Raw genomic sequence first — 23,399 nt, forward strand, 5'->3', positions numbered from 1 at the left:
ATGTGCCCCATATATATGCGGGAAGGCCAAAGGAGAATGAGGGCTGTCCTCTTGTATTGCTTATCCACTTATTTCTTTGAAAAAGTGTCTCTCATTCAATCTAGAGCTGTGGTGGGATCATGAAGCGCCAGTTTCTCTGATATCAGTTCCCCACAGGACGGGGGTTAATGACATAGCTAGCTTTTTACACAAAATTGAATTGCCTCAGGTTGCCTCAGGCCCTCATGCTTAAGCAGCAAACACTTTTACCCTCTGAGCCATCTCCCAGCCTTAAAACATTATTTTATTTTGTTAAACATCAATTTTAATATGTTAATGGAGGATAGGAATATATTAGTAATGTCATTTCCTAAGTACACTTTACCAAGTTTTTTACATGAAGTTTTCTACAAAGAAAGATTATTATTAGTATACCAATTTGAAAAATTGACAAAAGTACATATTAGAGAGTAAAGAGATCTTCACAGTCACATTGTTTTTTAAACTGTTATTTTCTCTAAAATGACAACCATTGTAGAAAAGTTTAAGAAAAGTAATGGAAGGTTTGGGTTAGAGTGTTAATAGGGCAAATGCCATCTGTTTCTACAATTTGTAACATTGTATTAGTAACAACTCCAGAAAAAGAAGGCAGTCTATTTCAGTGGTGAGGACAGATTTCTGTCCATCTGTGCCCATATTGCCACATGTCACTTGTACTTTAGATCTGCACGGCTCTGAGCCAATGTAGATGCTGCAGCAAGGTCAAGAGGTGGCAAAGCCTGTCAGTGCATTCTGTCTCCAAGGCTGTGACAACTGCAAATGGGAGCTTCCAGTGCCTCCCCAAGGCCATCATTCTGCTGGGCCTTGAGCGAGGTTTCCACAATTGATTCCAAAAGAAAATGTTAACTTTTTACATTTGAAAATATCAGACAAAGAACTTAATCTGTGATGTGATTCTGGTTAATGTCAAGGTCCTTATTAGAGTGGATTGTTTCTCAACCTTTGAAAATGTGAACTATTTTGTGATGATTTTTCTTACTGTTCTCAGTTCCTTCATAACTCTGTGGGTGTTGAGGGGAGCAGAAGGCATGAGAAAGTCTATTTTAGTACAAAGTGGCTGAAAGCATTGGTGCAGCAGGTCACTGCAGAGTTTACATACATTTAGATGCAGCATGCCCACCATAAACCCCTTGTTCTTTTGCCCAGTGTTAATATCAGATTTTTAAGTGTGTTTTCTTTCTCTCTCTCTCTCTCTCTCTCCCTCTCTCTCTAAAGTGCATATCAGATTGTTGTGGAAGAACTGCACCCACATCGAACTAAGAGAGAAGCCGGGGCCATGGAGTGTTACCAGGTTCCTGTCACCTATCAAAATGCCATGAGTGGGGGTGCACCCTATTACTTTGCTGCAGAACTCCCCCCAGGGAATCTCCCTGAGCCCGCCCCATTTACAGTGGGTGACAACAGGACCTATCAAGGCTTTTGGAACCCCCCTTTGGCTCCACGCAAAGGATATAACATCTATTTCCAGGCTATGAGCAGTGTGGAGAAGGTGAGCAGCCTCTAGGATTTGGTTTTTCATTGCTCTGAAGAAAGCTACAGCCATCTTTTATAAATATACAGTGATATTGTCAAGAAAAATGAAAAAAGAAGGAAAGGCAAAGAAAAACGTGTGGGGGGTGTTGTTTCTCTTGCAAGAAGCATGCAGTTTGGCTGAGGCTTCATGCCAGTAATGTTTCACAAGATCCCTGTTTCCTAGTAACTGCTGCTCCTTGTGCCTTCCTTAGGAAAGCCCAGAATGCAACTGGGAGAAAAATGATTTGAAAAGGTGGGTGTGCTGCTAATGGGACTCCACCCCTGGCAAGTTTCTGGCATTGTTCTGCCTCCCTTTCTCAGTAGTGGCACGTTTCAAAAGATTAAATTTACTGCAGGATAAACAGAATACACATTCCACAGCAGGCTAATAAACCCTTATAAACTTTTCAGGGGGTACAAGCCAAACAGTAAATAACATATAACAATCCTCTGATTACAAAGTAATGGGGCGCCTGTGGTACAGCTGACAGAACCTAAACAGAAGTATGCCTGCGAAGGCTGGGTGCTGTGCCGTTACAGAAGGCTGTTTTCCATGTGCCTGGTTGCCCCTCCTTTTCTCATTTTGGACACAGTTGTTTTTGAACATTGCTGCTGATCCTGAATGAATATTGAAGAGGGAAACACCACGGGACATTAGAAGCCACCAGTGGTTCCATATGTGGAGAAAACCACCTGGCCTTTTGTGCTTCATGCTGCTCTCTTTGAAAGGTTTTCTTCCCTAGAACTTATTTTGTTTTCATTTATTTATTTATAGTTTGGAAGAGAAGGCTGGGAAGGAATATTGAGAATAAAAACTTTTTAACATTTAGAATCCACTGGAATCCTGACATTTTGATTGGCTTGTGTAAGCCATTGCTGAGATTGTGTATTTGATTCCTTGAGGTGGACACCTGGGAGCTGATAAGAAATATGTGACATGCAAGTGCATCAGTCATATTGTGTCTTTGAAGAAATTAATTGGGAGACAAAAGGCATTAGTATTTCTGCAGGGGTCGTGGGAACGCTGGTAATCTGTGTCTTCCTGCTTTTCAGCATGGCTGGCTTGGGGTGGAGAAATGCCACATACTCTTACACTGTGTATTCCAAAATGGGGCTGCTCGTGGCTGGGATGTTCTGGTGTTCCAGCTGTCTTCCATATAACTGGAGTTCCTTAGAGGTCACACCCACCTGGGAATCTTTGAAAAATAGTGGGTTTCTCAAAACAGAGAATGTTTTGAAAGCTATTAAGCCATTCTAAACAGAAATAACACAAGGTAGAAAACTTCTGTGCTTAGTTTTCATCACTAGAGCAGTGAATTTCTGAATTAACTTTTGCTGCTTGGTCTGTGGCATGAAAAAGTTGTTTATGAACATGTTACTTACAGAGGATTTTCCCTGGCCCAGTTTAAGAATGTTGATAAGGGGGCTGGGGAAATGGTTTAGCAGTTAAAGTGCTTTCCTGCAAAGCCAAAGGACCCAGGTTCGATTCCCCAGGACCCATATAATGCCACATGCACAGGGTGGCACATGAATCTGGGTTTCATTTGCAGCATCTAGAAGCTGCCCATCCTATGTCTTTCTCTCTCTTGTATATAAATAAATAAGTATAAAAATATTTTTAAAAGAATGTTATTAGGAATTCTCTACATCTCCACTTCCATTTGATCAAAGATCTTAATATTAGCAATATATTTCACAAAGTCCTTGGCAAAGCATTTGTAAATTGATGTGGTTCCATCCAGCCTCAGAGGCTGGTGATGCCTACAGAGTTAAAAGGCGCTACTTTAGGAAATCAGAATCCCCTCGGGCCAATATTGGAGTGTGAAAAACTCTTGCAGCTTACTGTGAAGCTCAATCACAATTAAGTAGCTGTGGCACAGTTTCTTTGTTAATTCCTCAATGCTTTATTGTGTATCATTTCAAAATAAATGATTCTTACCAACATCTGAAAATGGAATTATATTTCTTGGAAATATATAACCTCTTTTTTCAGGGGGAAAAATTAAACATGTTTCTGATAAATGGCCACCAAATCACCAAATCTGGAAGGACCGAGGGAGTGAAGGCAGGAATATCCATATCCAAGATTGTACATAATGCAGCTAACCAGGGATATATGGACAGAACTGTATCTGTCCCACAAGACACAAAGAAAGGGTTGATTTACTAAGTTAAACAAAAGTGCCCCATGGCCAACTAGAATGTACATGGGCCTTTTCAAAAACTTTGGAGTGCCCAGTGTCGGTTCAGAAGTCAACAGGTGTCATTGACAACCAAGATGCCATCTGCTAACTGTCCTCATGATTTTGCTTGTCATGTAGGGTTTGGAAAGCCAGGGAAGCCTATATAGCTTGTGGGGACTTAGGTATCCTATTATTATCCCACAACATCTATAATAATTCTTGTCACAACTATTATGCTTCTACTTTCTCTACTCTGTAGCAAGAGCAAGAAAATAACCTGTGATGAAAAACATTTAACTCTTAACACTTCAAAGGAAAGAAAGCCCAGATAAATTATGCTTCAATTGTTATGTGATGGTCTAATGATTTCTCTAACAACTAGCATTTAGCCCTTTGTCATACTACAATCCGAGAGAGAGTATCTAACATTCAACTTAGGTTGGAATTGTGTGGTTATCAGGTGAAAATTAGATTTATATTTGGTCCTGATTTATATTAGCTTTGCAGATAAATTTTTTTCTTTCTGATGGCTCAGGAAGCAACAAGAAATGCAAATAAAAGGCAATAAAGCTTTCTCTGACACACTAGCTTGCTTCATGATAAAGTGAAAACATATCTACATCTTGAAAAATAAGTTTATATTTTGTTTTTAAGAAGCACTCTGATAATATATGTCAGAAAACAAAGCCTTTCCTAACTGTTGTAATGCTATAATTAAATCCTATTTTATAACTCCATGTTGATCAAATATTACAATTGTTGCAGTAACAGAAAACATTATCTACTTATTTACTGTTCTTTCATTCTTACTCCACCAGGAAACTAAAACTCAGTGTGTACGAATTGCTACTAAAGGTAAGAATTTGCTTGGTTTTTAAATTTTTTTTTTAAGTTCCATTCTCCCCTTTCTAACATGAAAGAGCTTTGTTCTCTGCTTCAGGTTAATTAGATGAGGAGTTTCTATTACGTAGTATTTCTGGTTGGGCCCAGTTAAACCTCCAGATAAGTTCTGTGACTCACCTGGGTGTCTTTAACACATAGTAGCGTCCTGTATCCCATCCGCTAGTGCTTGAATGAGGGAATCTTGTTAGAAGAATGACAGGGATTTAGAAGGGCTTATTTTCTGCATTTAGTAACTGAGAGGTCTTACCTGCTGATCAACCAGTCTGTTAGGACAAACTCACGACAGCATTTCAAAGCAGCACGTCAATTGCTTAAAAACCTCTTTGTACATGTTCAGCTGTGATTTAAGTCCCTAGCTATCAGCTGAAATTTTAATTTGTAGCTAGTACTGATTTTAAAAGAACAGCTACTTCAGGTCCATGTGACACTGGTCCTCATCAGTAGCAGTAGTAGGACGTTAGGATAGGAGACAGCTTGATTTTCCTTGTGATTTAACCACCATCAAGAAATTATATCTGTATGCACAAGGGGACGCACACGTCTGGAGTTCGTTTGCAGAGGCTGGAAGCCCTGGCGCGCCCATTCTCCCTCTCTCTCCCTCTATCTGTCTTTCTCTCTGTGTCTGTCGCTCTCAAATAAATAAATAAAATTAAAAAAAGAAATTATATCTGTAATGGCTAGTGACCAGAACTTGTGACTTATCTAGTTTCTTTAGCCAGAAAACAAATATTTTCCTCTTTAAATGAGTATTGGGCATTTAATATGGAGGGATGTCATGTATATCTCTGTGTTTATAGTCCTTCATTTAAAAGAGTTATTTAGGCCATCTCTGCTTTGTCTGTGAGCAAAATAAATAAGGAAAAGCTATATGCATGCCTGTTTGAGCCTCCTCAGAGGTTGATCCTCTAGGAGTTTTATTGCCAGAATTAGTATTAGACCCCTATTTGCGAGCATAGCTGATTCACTTGGGGTAACGGTGAACAGTCATATTCTGTTTGTGTTGGCATCTTCCCTTTCATCTTTTTTCTCTGTCTAACCATCAATCTGCTCAATTAGCATTTGTTTTACTCTTGATTTGTAAAGGCAATGAAGACTGTTCCCTTACTCATGAGAATAATGAGAAAACTTAGATGAAAAAATGTATTAACTCAATTCAGATATTAAGATTCCGCTTGATATTTGAAATATAATTAAGCAATCCCCATGAAAGAAAAGAGAAAATATATGCAGAGGCATGTAATATCTAATCAGTTCTTTATTTTTAAAATGGATCTTATAGATCAGGTGCGATGAGATGAAACTTTTTGAAGTTCATGACAGACACTTAGGTGTATGTCATCTGTGCTTTTCCAGACATAAGAGAAACCATGGACCTGAAGATGTAGCTAGCTTTCATGTCAACCTCTAAGAAATCTTCAGATAGGATAGAGCTGTGTTCATATAACAGAAAAGAAAGCTAAAAACAGTTCCAACATTTAAAATTTTCTTACTCAGTTATTGGCTTTTGTAGGAACTGTTGAGGTATCATTTTATCCCTGTCTGAATAGAAATAAAGTCACAATGACATACTATATGATATTTGAGTCTAAGAAAGTTATGACCACGGAATTTGTTCTTAATATGCAGCTATGTAGCATAGAATATTTGCCAAATACTCAGGGGTGTGCAAAGGTATCCATCTAATAGCATTCTCCTTTATTTTTTTTTATTTTTACTTTTTAGTAAATATAGGCCTCTGTTTATTCATATACATAAATCCAGAGCACAGGCTACAAAATGGTAGAATATATTCATAATGCATATTATGAACAATATTCAAAATATATTAACAGCATCTTCATGTCAATAACAAAAAAGCAAAGGAATTCAGCAGCAGTAAAAGAAGATGCAAACATTTATATGGATAGCCAATAAATGTAAGAGAAAATATTCTCAGCCTGAGGCTGGAGAGGTGGGTCAGTGGTTATGGCATTTGTCTGCAAAGCCTAATGCCCTGTGTTCAGTTTCCCAATACCCACATAAAGCTACATGCATAAAGTGGCATATTTGTCTAGACTTCATTTGTAGTGGCTGGAGGCCCTGGCATGACCATTCTGTCTGTCTGTGTTCTATTTCTCTCTGCTTGCAAATAAATAAATAAAAATCTTTTTAAAAATATTCTTACCTTGGGCTGGAGAGATGGCTTAGCGGTTAAGCGCTTGCCTGTGAAGCCTAAGGACCCCGGTTCGAGGCTCGGTTCCCCAGGTCCCACGTTAGCCAGATGCACAACGGGGCGCACGCGTCTGGAGTTCGTTTGCAGAGGCTGGAAGCCCTGGCGCGTCCATTCTCTCTCTCTCCCTCTACCTGTCTTTCTTTCTGTGTCTGTCGCTCTCAAATAAATAAATAAAAAATTTAAAAAAAAAATATTCTTACCCGATTAGTAATCAGGAAGTTGCAAGTTAATGAGATGATTCTTATGCTCATTGGGTGGCACTAGCCCTGCCCTGTGTCCTAATTTTTTAATAGGTATGAAGTTTTAATTCTTTTGCGAGTGCTGCAGACTTGTTATTTTATTTAGCCAAGGATTCTAAATTTTGCTTCAGAAGTAGAAGCCAAATGTCTGTGTATGTGTGTATGTGTATGAATTCTTTGTAGTTCTGTGTTAGTTGTAGCTGGTTCCTTTGTATGTTGAATATATTTATGTCCCTTATATTTATATAAGCCCTCCAAAATGCAAACCTTAGGAGAACACATTACTAAGCTAGTTCTCAGTAAACTAGAATTGGAAGTGTTTGATTCATTTGTCCTAGTGTATATCTGGAACTCAGGTTGACTTGATAAAACATTGAGTAAGAGAAGGACTCTACCTTACTCTATCTGTGTTTGGATCCTGATGTTGCCTCTTAGTAATTCTTTAACTGGGGTAAATTGTAAAAACTCTCATTTCCCAAATAAGAATAGCAGAGTATATTATCCCTTACTGTTGTGAGGTTTAAATAACTTATATAATGCTGAAGAGATAACGTAGCAATTAAGGCACTTGCCTACAAAGCCAAAGGACCCAGGTTCAACTCTCCAGGACCCACATAAGCCAGATACACAAGGTGACGCATACATCTGAAGTTCGTTTACAGTGGCTGGAGGCCCTGGCATGCCCATTCTGTCTCTCTAACAAATAAATAAACAAAAATAAAATATTAAATAACATATAGTACTTCCTCCTCATGTGAGATTTTGCTTTCCATGTTGTAAGTTATCTCTGTTTAATCAGTCTGAAAATGTCATATGGAAAATTCCGGAGATAATTCATTAGTTTTAAATCACAAGCCATGAGTAAGATTTTTAAGTTAAAATACTTTTTACTTAACAAGTACTTTTTACTTTACAATGACCCTAAAGTACAAAAGTAGTGAGGAGAGCAATGTTACTACAACATGCTATTATAATTTTATATTTTATTACAATTTTTAACCTCTATTGTATATCTAATTTATAAGGTATTCTTTATCATAGTTATGCATATATAGAAAAGGTACTATATGCAAATTTTTCTATTAACAGTGGTTTCTTAAGACACATTTTGCCACAGTTGAAAGCCTACTCTATGCCTGACATGCTTGAATAGTACCTGGTATACACATTAACTATTGTCCTATCATTGTCTTGGTTATAAAAATGTAGCATCATCCTTTATTAAGAACTTTCATAGAGGCCAGTGTGAGATCCTTTACATTTTCTGTCACTATTTAAGTCTGGAAAAGTAAAAGTAACATATACGTAAATGAACTTGCTTTCCCTTACTTCAAAAGGACAAAATTTATATTGTGCAACTATGAAAAAAAAAAACCTGAATGCTAAAGTAAATTTACATGGTTGATAAAAATTTCTTGGAAAAAATTAAAGTGAACTTTACTTTTTAAATGTTTTTTAGTGTTTCTAAACTGAATGTATTTCCTACTCTGAACACTTAACATTTTTCTACCTATGAAAAGCCAAGCATCAAAGCAACATCATCTTGTTGCTGACTACTTTTAAGCTAACATGACCCAAGTGTGGTCCTCTGTAGTCTGAAATTTTTCATTATGAAAGTAAAAGTTTTCTGAGAAAGCATTCTGAAGACACTGAATTGTCAAAATACAGAACCATGTTTATTGAAATGGAATAGAAAAAACTTTGAAGTAAATGGTTGGGACAGTATTTAAGCAAGTTTATGCATTAGCAAAAAATAATTAGCATATATACATAAGATGTGTTGACTTTAGTGTTAGAAATGTACACATGGAGCCGGGCATGATGGCACGTGGCACCCTGAGACTACACAGTGAATTCCATCCAGGTCAGCTTGTGAACAAGTGAGCCCCTACCTCGAAAAAAGAAATGTATATGTGGGTACATGAATAGACAGGTATTTGTTGATTTAAAACATAAGCACTCTAGAGGCAGAGGTAGGAGGATTGCCAGTGAGTTCAAGTCCTGCCTGAGACTATATAGTGAATTCCAGGACAGCCAGTGATAGAGTGAGACACTACCTTGGGAAAAAAACAAAAGTGGCATCCTTAAAACAATTTAATAGTACCATATAAATGAATGGTTAGAATTAGAGACAAAAAACAAAGTCAACTTCTATTTACTACTTATGTATAAAATAATATCTAAGCAGAAAACGTGAAACATATAGAACTAGTTTGCTTATGTGTTAGTTGTACATAACTTTTAAGTTAAAATATTTCTTTTCTGTTCTTACTATTGTTTTAGCATGTTTATTTATTTGAGAGAGACAGAGAGTGGGCATGCCAGGGCCTCCAACCACTGCAAAGGAACTATATAGAAGCATATGCCACCTTATGCTTCTGGCTTATGTGTGTCCTAGGAAATCAAACTTGGTTTTTGGCTTTGCAGGCAAATGCTTTAACCACTAAGCCATCTCTCTAGCCCTGCTTTAACGTGATTTTACACTTATGAGTTCTTGAGTGTTATAGGGGTGTATACTTGAAAAAAAAATGGATGCTGTTTTTCGTCAAAATAAATTTTGTCATTTTCCTTTCATTAATGATAATCAGATTTTACATTTTAATCAATTTCTTAAAATTGAAAGTGATCCCAGAGCTGACCGGAGCCTGAGCAGCGAAGAAAGGACCTGGGAAGAACACACGGCATGGTGTCTGTGTTCTTGCTTTTACTTCCTCCTCTGTCCTCCTCCTCTGTCCTCCTCAGGCACCCCACACTCACTACATCTCCATGTTGCATAACACAGAAGAGGAAGTGACAGCTGAGAGGGAGACAGGGGAATGGAGAGAGAAAGAGTAAAAAGGAGGAGGAATAAGAAGCATAGATGGAAGTATGTGTTTACTGTAATTTGAGTTCACTGAGAGTGCCTGGGAACAATAACACCCTAATTATAGTAATTATAGTAAACATGCCTAGCATCCAGACCTAGGTCTCTAAATATCATTGTCCAATAAAAAGTAAATGCAGCTTTGTAGAGAAATGGCTCTCACCACAGCTGGAGCAAAAAGAGTCTAAAATAAAACTAGAACTGTTTAGTTTGGTTTCTTAAACAGGGAGATGGGAGTTTGTGGGACTTGCATGTTCCATGCCGTCAGGCTCAGGTTTCTACTGAGAAACACTGCTATAGATGGTTTGATGTTGATTTGCTCTGCCCTTTTTATTTAATTCATAATGTTGCTCTAATTCAGTATACACATAATTACCTATAGTGTAGCAGCTAAGAATTTTATGCCATGGTATCACAGAGAATTTTTACTGTGGTAACTTTAATTGTTTTTTTAAAGAAACAGTTTTAAGGGGTAACACTTCTATGGTTAGATCTTAAGTACTTCCTGAAAATGTATTTCATTCACATTGAGCTAATAAGACATACATCAATATCTTTAGTATTATCGAGGATAGTATAATCATTTATAGAGCTATGTACTCATTTTCATAAGATTATTCTTAGCACAGACAAGCATTGATAAGACTCAAGAAGCTAGATAATTCTCTAGAATAAGGCTAGGAAACAATTTTTTACTCATGTTAGCATGATTTTTAAGTATCTTATTTAAAATAATAAAAGATTACAATTTTAAGAGAAAAATCACTATCAAAAAATTATACATAAGACACACAAGCAATAGTAATATTTTATTTACTTTCTTTATTCTCCTTTCTGTTTCCTAATTACTTAAGGCTTTTAAAAAGCAATTTTTTCATAATCCTAGTTTTGTTTCATGCTGCTTTGGCAGGTCTTTTCTCTGAGCACACAGATGGATGAAAAAACTCTTTTAAGTGACAAATATTCAAAAATAACAAACATGAGAAGTAAAGGAACACTAAACTTGTCAAGAAGTTCCTGTAAGCCATTCAGGTTCTGTGTGCTTGTACCTGCATGCATGTAGAATCTCTGAGGTGGAAAGCATATTAGTAATAGAGTAATAGACTGTGGCCTGTGGAAAATGAAAGTATATCTAAGTGAAACCAAGCCAAGAAAAAGAAATTTTATATAAATTTTAATAAGTGCTTGGTGACATGTATGAACCTCCTCTGGTAGGCATTAGTATTTGCTCTTCTGCCTCAATTATTGTCATTGTAATTCTTTTTTTCTTAATGTAAATTAGCATACATAAAAGTTAACTGCTAATAGGTTCTTAAAACTTGTTTGTGAAAGTATAGTAATCCAGAGCCAGAGGATGGCTTAGCAGTTGTGGTGCTTGCTTGTGACGCCTAAGGACCCAGGTTTGATTCCCCAGTACCCAGGTAAGCCAGACATACAAGGTGGCACATGTGTCTAGAGTTTATTTGTAGTGGCTGGAGGCCTTGGCACACTCATTCTCTATCTCTTGCTGTCTCTTTCTCTCTCATAAATAAATAAAAATAAAATATTTTCTTAAAAAATAAAGTAATCCTTTGCTTTTCAAAGCCCAGAATATAATGAATATTCACTATTTTCACATCAAGTACTAATGCTGAGTTGTTAGATTTATTATATTTAAATATTCTTGCCAGAATGAGCAGACTATGGACTGTAATGTTTATATGGGTGATGATATGCTTATATTAAAAGCTGTCCCTTATGTTTACTACAAATCTATCAATTTCTTTCACATAGATAGTGAATGAATGAACATTATGAACTAACAGGTTACTTGAGGATTTCCTTCAACAAGTTTATTCATTTATTCAACAACAAAACAAACAAAACATTCTTTACATTCCAAGTACAATTCTGGGTGACAGAAGGGGAGTGGTTAAGAAAACCCCTTAATCAAATACTTATGATATATTCAATGGAAAAAAAAAAAAACCAGAATTCTGTGATGTAATCTCAAATGACTTCACTGAAAGAGGTTAATTCTGATACAATTTCAGAAAAATCTTCTCTAAATAATTTGTTAGCAGAGGTGTGTGTGTGTGTGTGTGTGTGTGTGTGTGTGTGTGTGTGTGTGTAAAATGAAGCTGTGTATAGTGATGCACACTGTAGCACACAGCTTCAGGTTCACTGAGATGAACTTTCAGACCAGGCACAGTTATGGAGGGAGGGATATTTATTGAAGCCTACGGATCCAGAGGAAGTTCCATAAATGGCAGAAGAAGCTGGCCTGCCTTCACAGGACCAAGCAGAGAGAGAGAAAGAAATACAAGCCTAAAGGTCAAAAGCCACAGCACACTTCAGGAACTCCAGCTAGGCACACTTTGCATATCTTTAAATTGAAATCTGATATCTACCATCACACCTTAAGATCCACCCAGTGACACTGCCTCCAGCCAGGTGGCTGCAGATGTAAACTACAAACAAATAAACAACTGAATATATTAGGGGCCATCTATTCAAACCACCACATATACCTTTAATCTCAGTGGTCAGGAGACAGAGACAAGAAGATCACCATGAGTTTGAGGCCACCCTGAATCAACATAGCAAATTCTAGGTCAGCCTGGACTAGAGCAAGACCCTACCTTGAAAAAAATTTTTAAATTATATATATATATGTATGTATGTATGTATGTATGTATGTATGTATGTATGTATAGAGAGAACAAATGAACCTATCGGGTAAGGCACCTGCAAAGCTTCCTAAATAGAAGGAATAGCAAACAATGGCTCAGTTGGAGGAAAAAACTGTGGCTATTCAAGGGCCGGTAAAGCTTAGGAAGGCTGTGCAAAGCAAGAGAGAGTGTTTATGTTGCTTCAAGTATAAAGGAGTCAGTGGAGCATTTAAGCAGGAATTGATGATTTTATTTGTTTCTTGAAGGATTACTCTGGATGCTCCACAGAACACATGATAAAGTCACTTTGTTTTAAGAGAGTCCATATTACTTGGAAGAATACTTAGATCTTACATACAAGGCATGACTGAGGCACTGACAGTGGAAATACCATAAATCCATAGGACTTGTCAATAGAGAAAATGTAATATATAAAGAAAAGTAAAATGAAAATGACAGAATTTTGGCCTGTGAAGCTAAAAGCATGAGTTTTCTATTTTACTTGGTGTTTTATATACAGATTTTGTTTAAAAATCTAAGAAATGTTAAATCCATGAATTACTTCCATATTGTTTAGACAAGATGAAAACTGAAAATGTAGAATTTGAAAGGCTAGGGATATAACTCAGTGGTATAGTGTTTGCCAAGCATGTGTGAAGCCTTAGTTTCAGTCCCCAATGCCACAGAACGGAAAGGGGTAGGGAGGTGGTAAGATGATTTGACATAGTGAAAGGATCAATATTCATGAGAAAATAGGATTGCAGAATATTCAAACTCAAAAGCTACTTAACAATTAAATATTCAAAAATCTCACCCATTTTGCAGAAATTTTGAGAATTTTAAGAACATTTATTCTTTATAATAGTTTTAAAATTGAAAACAATGTTTTCATATACAAATTTCTATATTCAAAACATTAGTAAATACCACCCCTAAAGTTTTGCTGTAAACTTTCCTTCTGGTCAGATGGTCAAAACTATGGTAAAGAATTGTCTTCTCACTCTGTTTATATCTTGAAACTAAGGGCTGACTTACTGAAGTGAGAGCATCATTTGCAATTGTATATGCTGAGGATGGCCAGCAAAAGAGGGTATTAATGCCAGTAGTGCTTATTGTATTGCTCTGTCACTGTGTTTCTTGATTTCAGATTTACACCTAAAACTTGTCTCCTTGACAAGCTTTGTAATAAAAAATGGAAAAAAAAAACTTTTGGAAATAAAACATTAACTTAATAAATGTGTATTCCATTTAATATTTATTTTGTGCTAAGAAGTTGAGAATCCCTGACCTAAGTCAACACCTTTTCTGAATGAGAAGGCCAATGTTCACTGTTGATTTGATTTCCCTCAGTAACAGACTTGAACAAGTGGGAACAGAAATCAGTTATCTGCAGCTTGTCTGCATATCACTTTTATTCCATGGGAATGACCCACAGTCACGAATTATGCATGTTCATATTCATGTGAGCAAAGGCGATACAATCAGCAAAGGCCCAGTATAGTACACATTCCTTTAATGTGGTTCAAGAATAATCTAGAGACTATTTATTCATTTGTTTTTTAGCAGAGTATGACTGACAGCATCAAACCAACCCAGGATGCTAGTTGTCTCTTGTATATAATTTTTACATTTATAGTTCCATTCAAATAGTATCAACATCAAAAGCCTAAATTTAACTCTAGGAACGTTTCCTTAAGTGACTGAATAACTTTACAATTCCTATAACATTTTCATAGCTATCTATGACAGCAAAGAGCAAAGATAGTTATATTACTAGTGATAAAATTTTCCCTTCCACAATCCATTTTTAAAGCTGTCAATCAAAATTGAAGCAGTTCACATTTCTATAGAATCATACTATATTAAATAGATAAATTATCTGTTTTCTGCATTCTAATCCCTAAATGCTGCATGTATATATGTTATTTTCCATTACAAAAAAAAAAATGACCTTGTTGAGTAAGTATTTTCATGTGGGGAAATTGCCACTGTAAGTATCTTGATAAGTGGCAGGAGGAAGAGTCAAAGTCACAAGGGACTTGATGCCGGAGGCAAAATAGGAGTGATGTGCTTAGAGAAGTCATGACTGCAGGAGTCCACGTAGACTCTGGAACCTGGGATAGGCCGGGAAACAGACTCCTTCCTCTTAATCTCAAAAAAAAAAAAAAAAAAAATCCATTATTCCTATAAGACCAGTTTAGGTATTCTCAATTTGAACAATAAGATAAATTTCTGTTCTTTTAACCCGCAAGTCATAATTTTTACAGCAAATTACTAATTAGCACAGATTTTGACACCTAGGTGGAGAGTCCTATTATCCCAAGTACCTGTGCATGTCATACTAGGTGGGGCAGAGTCTTGGGAGAATGTTGAGAATCATGATAGCACTGGCCTAGATTGTCTTCAATAGACCATTAGCAGAAACATGAATGTTGACATATCTACAATGAGACCCAGAGGAAATAAGCTATGTGTTATTGGCAAAGGAAGGAAAGGGGCTCCTTGTTATGGGACAGAAATTTAGCTGAATTGTGCCCTGCAGTTTTGTGGAAAGAAAATTCATAAAGGTTGAATTTGTGCATAAGGTAAGGAGATTGCTAACCTATCTTGAAGGTACAGCCTTTCCAAAAGCAGGTGGCCACACAGTGTCTGTATGTGTACACAGATAAACAGAAACCTGCACATGCATACATATAGATTCTGGACACTCTTATCTGTGGAGTGGAAAGATAGATTCCAAATTTCAATTCTTTGAGTTTGAAAAAGGCAAATGCTAAATCATAGAAAAGTTTAAGCATTTTGTTCTTTGCAATTAAAAATAGGTTTTTGGAGTGAAATCCTATACTGAAAAGATTATATTAGTCTTATTGTAATATTATGGCAACATGCTCCCTGATTCTCTTTTTTCTATATTTATCCTATTGTTGGGGAAAGAGATTAAAATCCCATTTGGTGTCATCAAGACACATTTGCAGAGTGTTATAGAGCATTGGCTTATGGCTATTGCTCTATTGTAGACAAACAAAATATTCTTTATCCTCTATCAGTTTTGTGTCTGAAATTATGAATTCTATTCATTTTTTAATGAAATGTGGATTAGTTTAAAGATTATCTCTGATTTAATAAATGGCATTGGAGTAGAAAGTTAATTGGATCTTTCTTGAATGAGCAGTGACCACTCTGTGTGATGGATAGGAGGAAAAGATAGTAAATGATGTCTTTTGAGTTTCTCTTATATATTTAAAGTTATTTCAGATGAGAAAATGATTTTTATATGCTCAGACAAGTCAAATAAATGATGTAATCCTTCCTCCATTTTAAAAATCATGGAGAAATTCTAACTCATTTGAATTTTTTTGTTAATTTTATAGTATGGTATGTTTTTAAATGCCACATACTAGAGTACATGTGTACAGTTTAGTGTGTTTTATTTTAAAGACAAATGAAACTAATATGGCCCCAAAATATAGATTGTCCATTTGCCACCTCTTGCCCCTTACACAGAACTTGGCTGAACTTCTGAAAAGTATAATTGTTTTCAAGACAGGCTGTTTTGTAACCCAGATTCGGCTTAAACTCTCTGTGTAGCTAAAGATTATCCTGAACTTCTGATATTCTTGCTTCCAACTTCTGAGTGCGGGGGTTAGAGGCATGCACCACCATGCTGGGCTTACGTAGTGCTGGGATTGATCTCAGGGCTCTGTGCTTGCTAGAAAGGCACTCTCCCCACTGAGACTCTTCCCCAGCCCTGGGCTTCAAATCTTAGAGGAGTGTTTCCACCTCTTCTATTTCCTATTTTGTAGCTTTTGCTGGCTTCACTGGTTAGGCTTTACTTTAAACTTTACGCCTCTATCTGCATTCTTCTTTGTTTACTTTAAACTTTAAGCCTCTATCTGCATTCTTCATTGTTTAAAGGAACGTGCGGATTTAGGTATTTGCACATGTCATGTTAGATGTGGTAAAGTGATCCTCCTCACATTTAGTACAGCTCAGATAGTGGCAGGAAGAAGTTTACAGTTTGAGTGTAATAAAAACATCGATTTCCCTCTTAAAACAATGCTGATTTTTCCGTGAAGTGCTTGTGCATGTGTGCTTTCTCTTGTCAGTGGGGAAGTGATGTTTGAGTTGTTGGCTGTAGCTGTTATTTACAACACCTGACTTCACATCTGTGCCTCTTCACATTCCAGTTGAGGCTTTAGTTTGAAGAAGCCACCCAATTCTGACATAATTCCTGCCTTTTTGTTTTGTTTACCGCTGTTCCCCAGATAAAATCCCAACTGGGCCATGCTGCAGAGGTGAGGTTCACTGTACTAGGAAGACTGGCCTTTACTCCCTCTGATAACCATCATCTCCATTCTGCACACTTTATAAAGAGCTACCTTATGTTGTGTAGTTATTTTTCTGACAAGTTTAGCTACTTGGAGAGATCCTTTGAAATGAACGTGGCTTATATTTGCTTGTCACCTGTGTACTAGAGACTAGACAAGCAGAAAATTTATCACAAACGAAAAGGAATTAAAGATCGTAAATTTGCAGGGCAAGATTTCACCTGTGTAATCCTTTCTCTAAGCATCTCCAACACATTTCTTGGAAGCAATAATACCAGTCATCACTTTATTGGTGTGTGATGTTTTTATTTCCCATTAACTGTGGTGACAATATGTATTCCTTGAATTCATCTTTGTACTGCACATAATGATTCCACCAGCTAAGGCTTTGGTCATTTGTTTAGAATGTATTTGTTAAGTATTATCTGTCCCTACAATGAATCAAACCTTGAGCTCCAAGGAAGATGGTTATGAAAAGAAAAGCAGGACACACTCTCCTGCTGATGTTGGCCAAGATGTGATGTCTATCCTCTGCTCTTGCCATCGTTTTCTCCTGCCATTGTGGAGCTTCCCCTCAAGTCTGTAAGCCAAAATAAACCCATCTCCCCCCCCCCCACACACACTAAAGGGAAGAAAAGAAGGGAGGGAGGGAGGGAGGGAGGGAGGGAGGGAGGGAGGGAGGAAGGAAGGAAGGAAGGAAGGAAGGAAGGAAGGAAGGAAGGAAGGAAGGAAGGAAGGAAGGAAGGAAGGAAGAAAGAAAAGTACAGCCAGGCATGGTGGCACACACCTTTAATCCCAGCACTCAGAAGGCAGAGGCAGGAGGATCATAGTGAGTTTGTGGCCACCCTGAGACTACAGTGAATTCCAGGTCAGCCTGAAATATTGTAGAAAGAAAAATTGCTATATTTGATTTATTTTCATTCATTTGTACTTATATATTTATTTATTATAAAGACTTCAGATTATCTATATTTCTTTATAGCTCTAATTTATATATATATATGTATTTTAATTTTCCATCCTAAAATAGTGATCTAAAGCTTGCCGTTTTTAATTTAAACTATACCTGGGGCAATTCTTTGTTTGAATGTGTGTTGATTCCTTATTGGCCATTTATGTTATTTGAATTTCTTTGGGAGTGGGCATTGAGACAGTCTCCCTCTAGCCCAGGCTGACCTGGAACTTATTATATAGCCCCTGGGTGGCCTCACACTCACAGTCATCATCCTACCTTAGTCTCCTGGGTGCAGAGACTAAAGGATTATACTCCCAGGAGGCTTCAGATTTCTGTCTATTACCACAGTAATTCAGTAGTCACCTAAGAGTTACCTAAGCCCTTTATATTTTCTGAAATAAGAGAAATCCCTACAAACAACTCTACTAGGCCATATGACAAATACATATAAATAGTTTTTAATCCAAATTATGTTAAAATGAAATATATATTCCACATAAAAAAGTGGATGTTTCTTTCTCCATGTACTTATCACTGTTAATTGGTACTACCTTTCAAAATGCTGTTTATCAGATAGGCAGGTATTAACATTTTATGATATTTCATTGTTAATTGACTTAGATATGATCCAGTGATTTTTGTCTTAAAACTTTCCCATGAAAAATGAAAATATGAACACAGTTAACTATTCAATTTATGTGACACATTTTGTTTCAAGTGGATGAGTAAAAAACTCAGTAAATATTCAAAGTTCTTTTATCGAAGGCTGTTGTTCCTCAGGGAAAGCCTGGAAAGACCTCAGCTAGTTCTGGATATCTTTAAGGGTATAATAGTCCTGTCACATTTTCTGAGCTGTAACAGATTCTAAATTGTCTTGGTCTGTATTATGCTCTTATGAATTCTTAACAGGTCCAATGTCAGGATTCTTCAGACAGTCTAATCGAATGAGGCAATGTCCTCAGAAATTAAAAAAAAAAACAACCCACTTTTTAATTTTTAATAAAAGCAAAATGTGTCAAGAAAAAAAAAAACAGTGAACAAACTTACATAGCCACACCAATTATTTGGAATTCATTATGTAAGCCAGTTGGCAGAAGCAAATGTGGAAAATACTTTTAAATTCACTGTGAAGAGGATTTTTAAGTCTTGCTTAAAGTCACTATTCAAAAAATTCACACAATACTTTGAAAAATGACAACCAGATGAATGTCACAACAATCATTAAAAATGTACAAGGTACATTAGTATTTTGAATTTCTCCTTGAAAATACACAGTTACCTCTCTTCAAGATATTTAACAGGTTGAAAATGGGAGAAAGAAAATATGAGCATCACCAAGTTAGTTTAACTTCTGTTTCCCAGATGTTTTGATAGACATCTCTTTCAAAGCTCAAAATAATCATGACTATGCTTCGTATCTGAGAAACATTTAAGCTATAGAAGCTCTTGGTTGATAAAGAGCATATGGTATTGAAAATTGGTAGAAGACCACATGAAAAATTTTCATAAACCCAAAATTCTATTGTTCCAAAGATATTAAAGAATACTGTCAAATTTTACCACAGCATGGGTCATGTATAGGAGTATGTTTCAGAGAAAAAGAAAAGAGTGTTTCCTTTTATTCAGTTCAGTACTACTTGTTCATTTATTTGAGAGCAATCCACTGGAGAACATAACCATTTACCTGTACATCACCCTAATCAATCCCTTGTCAGGAGCAAGGTCTTTATTTTCACTAAATAGTGCTAACCTGGTTTTTGCTGATATCCTAATCTAAATGACTTTGCATTATTCTTCCTTTACTCCAGACTTCATCGAGTTGAGAATATATTAAAATCTTTATTTTGTTAAGCTTATTTCCTGAATGCATTAATATTAAATAAATAATGTTCTCTAAATTTGATTTTTTTTTTACATAGACATTCTTAAGGCTTGATGGATAAATGCCATAGCAAGCTCAAAGAGAGCTCAGACAAGTAATAGCCCCACATTTGTTTCCATCATGCTTTTTTCTAGTTACATTCATGAGAACAGTTGCTCATCATGCCAGGATATCAGAAAATGCCCTAAGTTAACATTTCAGCAGGAAGTAGAACTATAGAAAAAGACACAAATGTTTAATTTTCCCCTGAAGTTAATTCAGTAATGTAAGTTAATTCAGTCTTAATCTAAGGTGACTTAAATAAGTACATAATGTCTCCTTTTTTTTTTTCTCCTAAGAGAATCAGCAATAGAAACCTAGGTCATGATCAGATGTACAAGCCCACTTACTGCAAGCAAGAAGTAAAATCTGATTAGTCCAAGATCAAAGGAGCAGGACTGAGAGTCCAACACAGAACAAGAGATACTCTTCCAAGCGAAAGGAAAGGAATGAGTTAGGGTTAGGCGTCCACCATAAATTTATGTGTCCTGAATGCTTGGTCCCAACGGGTGGCAGTGTGGGAAGTGGAGCCTTGCTGAAGGAGGTGTGTGGTTGGGGGCAGATTTAGAGATGTTATAGCCACTCTCCCTGGCTATACGGTGACTCACTCTCCTGCTCTGTTCTTCCTGCCATGGTAGAGGTGATGTCCAGCCTCGGTTCATGTCATGCTTTCCCTGCCATCATAGAGCTCCTAGAGACTGTAAACCAAAATAAGTTTATTTCTTCCATCAGCTTATTTTGGCCAGGTACTTTATCCCTGCAATGTGAAGGTAACTCCAACAAGCAGACAAAAAGCAGGTTGTTGTCATATAAAAATATTAAGGTTGGTTGGTAGTTCGTCCCCAGCATCCTTTGTGATTTTTGATATATTTTTGTTATTTCCACTTCCATATTTATTTCAGAATCCTGTTTTATTACATTCTTACAGCACCACATATCAAGTGTAGACAGTCTTGGGACTACAAAAATGAATAAAATATGTACTAACCTTTAAGCACTCACACCCTACTTACCTTTATATATTCTTTCCATTTTCTGTGGGTGAAGATTATCTTCTCTCTAGATATTCATGACTAATAATTATTATTTAACATATCTTCTTTTGTTCTTGTTTCTTAACAGTAAAGTTACTTTCCTTTCTACGGAAATGAAAGGTGTACCCAGCATGCACCATGCTATTCTAATCACTGTGTGCCTCAGGATCTCCTGCTTGCCCACCTCCCATTAAAAATTACAGAGCTTAGTTCTAGTCATCAGCTCCTCAGACAACAAAGTGTCCTTACTTAGTACATGCCTCCAGAATTTCCTGCCTGCTCGACAGAGACCCATTGGTACAGAATGTAACACTGAAGTCCATGCTGATCTTTGACACCTGTCTCAGTTTGTCCCTCAGAGGAAGTTTTTGCTCTGTCATCCATGCACACAAAAATGTCATGAAATTTTTTTCTCCATATTCTCTTCCCTAAAATAGAAATCAGATATGCCCAGGAGAGGCATGGTGTTTTTGATGAATACATCTCCAAATGGCAGATTTTAAGGTGAATTCCTGTCATTGCTTTTGCATACCATTACCATGTTGTCATCTTGTGTCCAAAGGATATTGGCAAAAAGCACTGAAGTATTCAATGTTTTACTAAAAAACTAACTAATATAATTCTTTTAATAGGCTGTGTTCTTTGAGTAGAAAGACAGTATTTCAAGCAATAGACAATGAACACTTCCTGAATTTTCTATAATATGCACAAACATTAGTTTCAAAATGTTTGTGTTTGTTTCTCTTACGTCTTGCGAAAGTGTTTTTCTGACACTGCTACAAAAAAACACCTAATATTACTTCAGATTTGTTTGTCTTTTACATATTTTACATTTCACTTTAATCATTTTGCTCTCTGAATATACAAGCATTTACTAAAGACATTTCAAGGAATTTTAAAGTACTTAGTTACTTGAGAGAGAAAGAAAAACACAGTGAGAGAGAGAGAATAAGTGTCCCAGGGCCTCTAGCCATTGCAAATGAACTCCAGGCACTTGTGCCATCTTGTATATCTGGCTTTATGTGGATACTGGAAAATCAAACCCAAGACCTTAGACCAAGTGCCTTAATCACTGAGCCATCTCTCAAGCCCCATATTGAGGTCTTTATATACCTCAGTTTCATGTTGGAATCACCAAAAGTTATACCTTTTAAGTAGTTACTTATTCCTTTTTCTTGAAATTAAAACAAAATTGAAAAGTGACACAACTATTTCATCCTCTTAAGAGGAATTTTCAATCATAAAATTTTACCACTTTATGTTTACCTTTTCATACCCTGTTTAGTAATCTAAATGGGCTATAGATTTCTTAAAACTTGGAAGTTTGTTTTTCTTTGATATCAGTCTCTAAACCACAGCATTCACTTTACAGTATTCTGGATATTTAATACATTTGTATTAACAAGATGGAGAGGTGGGTGAATGGATGGATGTAAATGAATAAACCTGTTCATTAACATACAAATGTCTTTCATCAATGAAGAACTTAATGATTCTTGTACCAAGGGGAAGCTTGTACTTAGCACTTCGATGACTGAAATTCTGCCGATTTTCACTTTGATTATAAAGTTGAGTGCTTGTTATCGCCTTTCTGCCATGTTAGATTATCTGTGGACGCACAGGGAGAAGGTGACAGGACTGCTTAGCTCACACGAAGAGTAGGTAACACGACTGCTTAACTGGCTTTTCCTCTAATGAGTCATATTTAGACGCTAATCTCTTTATCTGTGTAAAAATTGTTTTCTGTTGATTTTCTTAAACGTGGACTGCTTGGGTTAAAAATAACTAAATAATTAGCCTGGTAGGGATAATTTAATGTTGCAGATGGCTTAGTTTATACAGGACTTGACCACACACACAGCTTGTGCTGGCAGATTAGTCAATCTTCAAGACAACGGTTCTTAAAGTCAAGGAGTGCACCTTTTTCTATGAAGTTGGGTGTCATTGAAGCTGCTCAGACCTCCTGGGCACTCACAAGATCCTAATCAGAACTTTTGCTTGTGACAGACTATTTCTGGCTTATACTTCTGACCTTGAATCTCCAATTTTACTTCAAAATATAAGTCTTTCAATGAACGGATTCCTATCATTTTGGTTACTATCTAAATTGATGTGTCAGCAAAAAAAAGAACACTTATCTTCCTGCAGTTATTGTAGACATGTTCTGAAATCCTCAGAAATCTGGAAAGGGGAACCACTGTAAAGCTACGCTTGCCCTTGTGACTTTTGGGTGTAGACCCAGAGTCTTTGGAAAGAGACACTTGTCAGCTTGCTCTTCATGCTCTAAATCTGACTTGAAAAACTACCATTTCCTAACGCGCTTTTACACCACAGTGTCCCCTGATGTCGCCTGGCATCATCCATTGTCAGACTGAAAGGCTGCTTGTGCCATCCGTGCCAGGCTCCAAGCGTTGTCCTTCCATGCCGCAGTCAGCAGAGCTCTGGCCATGTTGCCCCACTGAGAGTGGCCGGACACTAAAAACACATGTTTTCCTCAGCTTGTCAGCATTGAGTGCCCCCTTCACTTCCCAGCATCCCATATTTTCTTCACACACCTTC

General features: G+C 36.7%; 1 protein-coding gene across 11 annotated transcripts in view; it reads left to right on the plus strand.

Moving 5' to 3' along the window:
* Positions 1–23,399, plus strand: part of Ptprk (protein tyrosine phosphatase receptor type K) — a 566,086-nt gene that overhangs the window by 469,501 nt on the left and 73,186 nt on the right. For all 11 annotated transcript variants that reach the window (XM_045159865.1, XM_045159856.1, XM_045159858.1 and 8 more), the window contains exons 12-13: positions 1,255–1,528; positions 4,553–4,589. In XM_045159865.1, the coding sequence (XP_045015800.1) occupies positions 1,255–1,528; positions 4,553–4,589 (311 nt within the window). The remainder of the gene's footprint in view (positions 1–1,254; positions 1,529–4,552; positions 4,590–23,399) is intronic.

This window comes from Jaculus jaculus, chromosome 9 (genome assembly GCF_020740685.1).
Source record: "Jaculus jaculus isolate mJacJac1 chromosome 9, mJacJac1.mat.Y.cur, whole genome shotgun sequence".
NCBI classification, from domain to species: Eukaryota; Metazoa; Chordata; class Mammalia; order Rodentia; family Dipodidae; genus Jaculus; species Jaculus jaculus.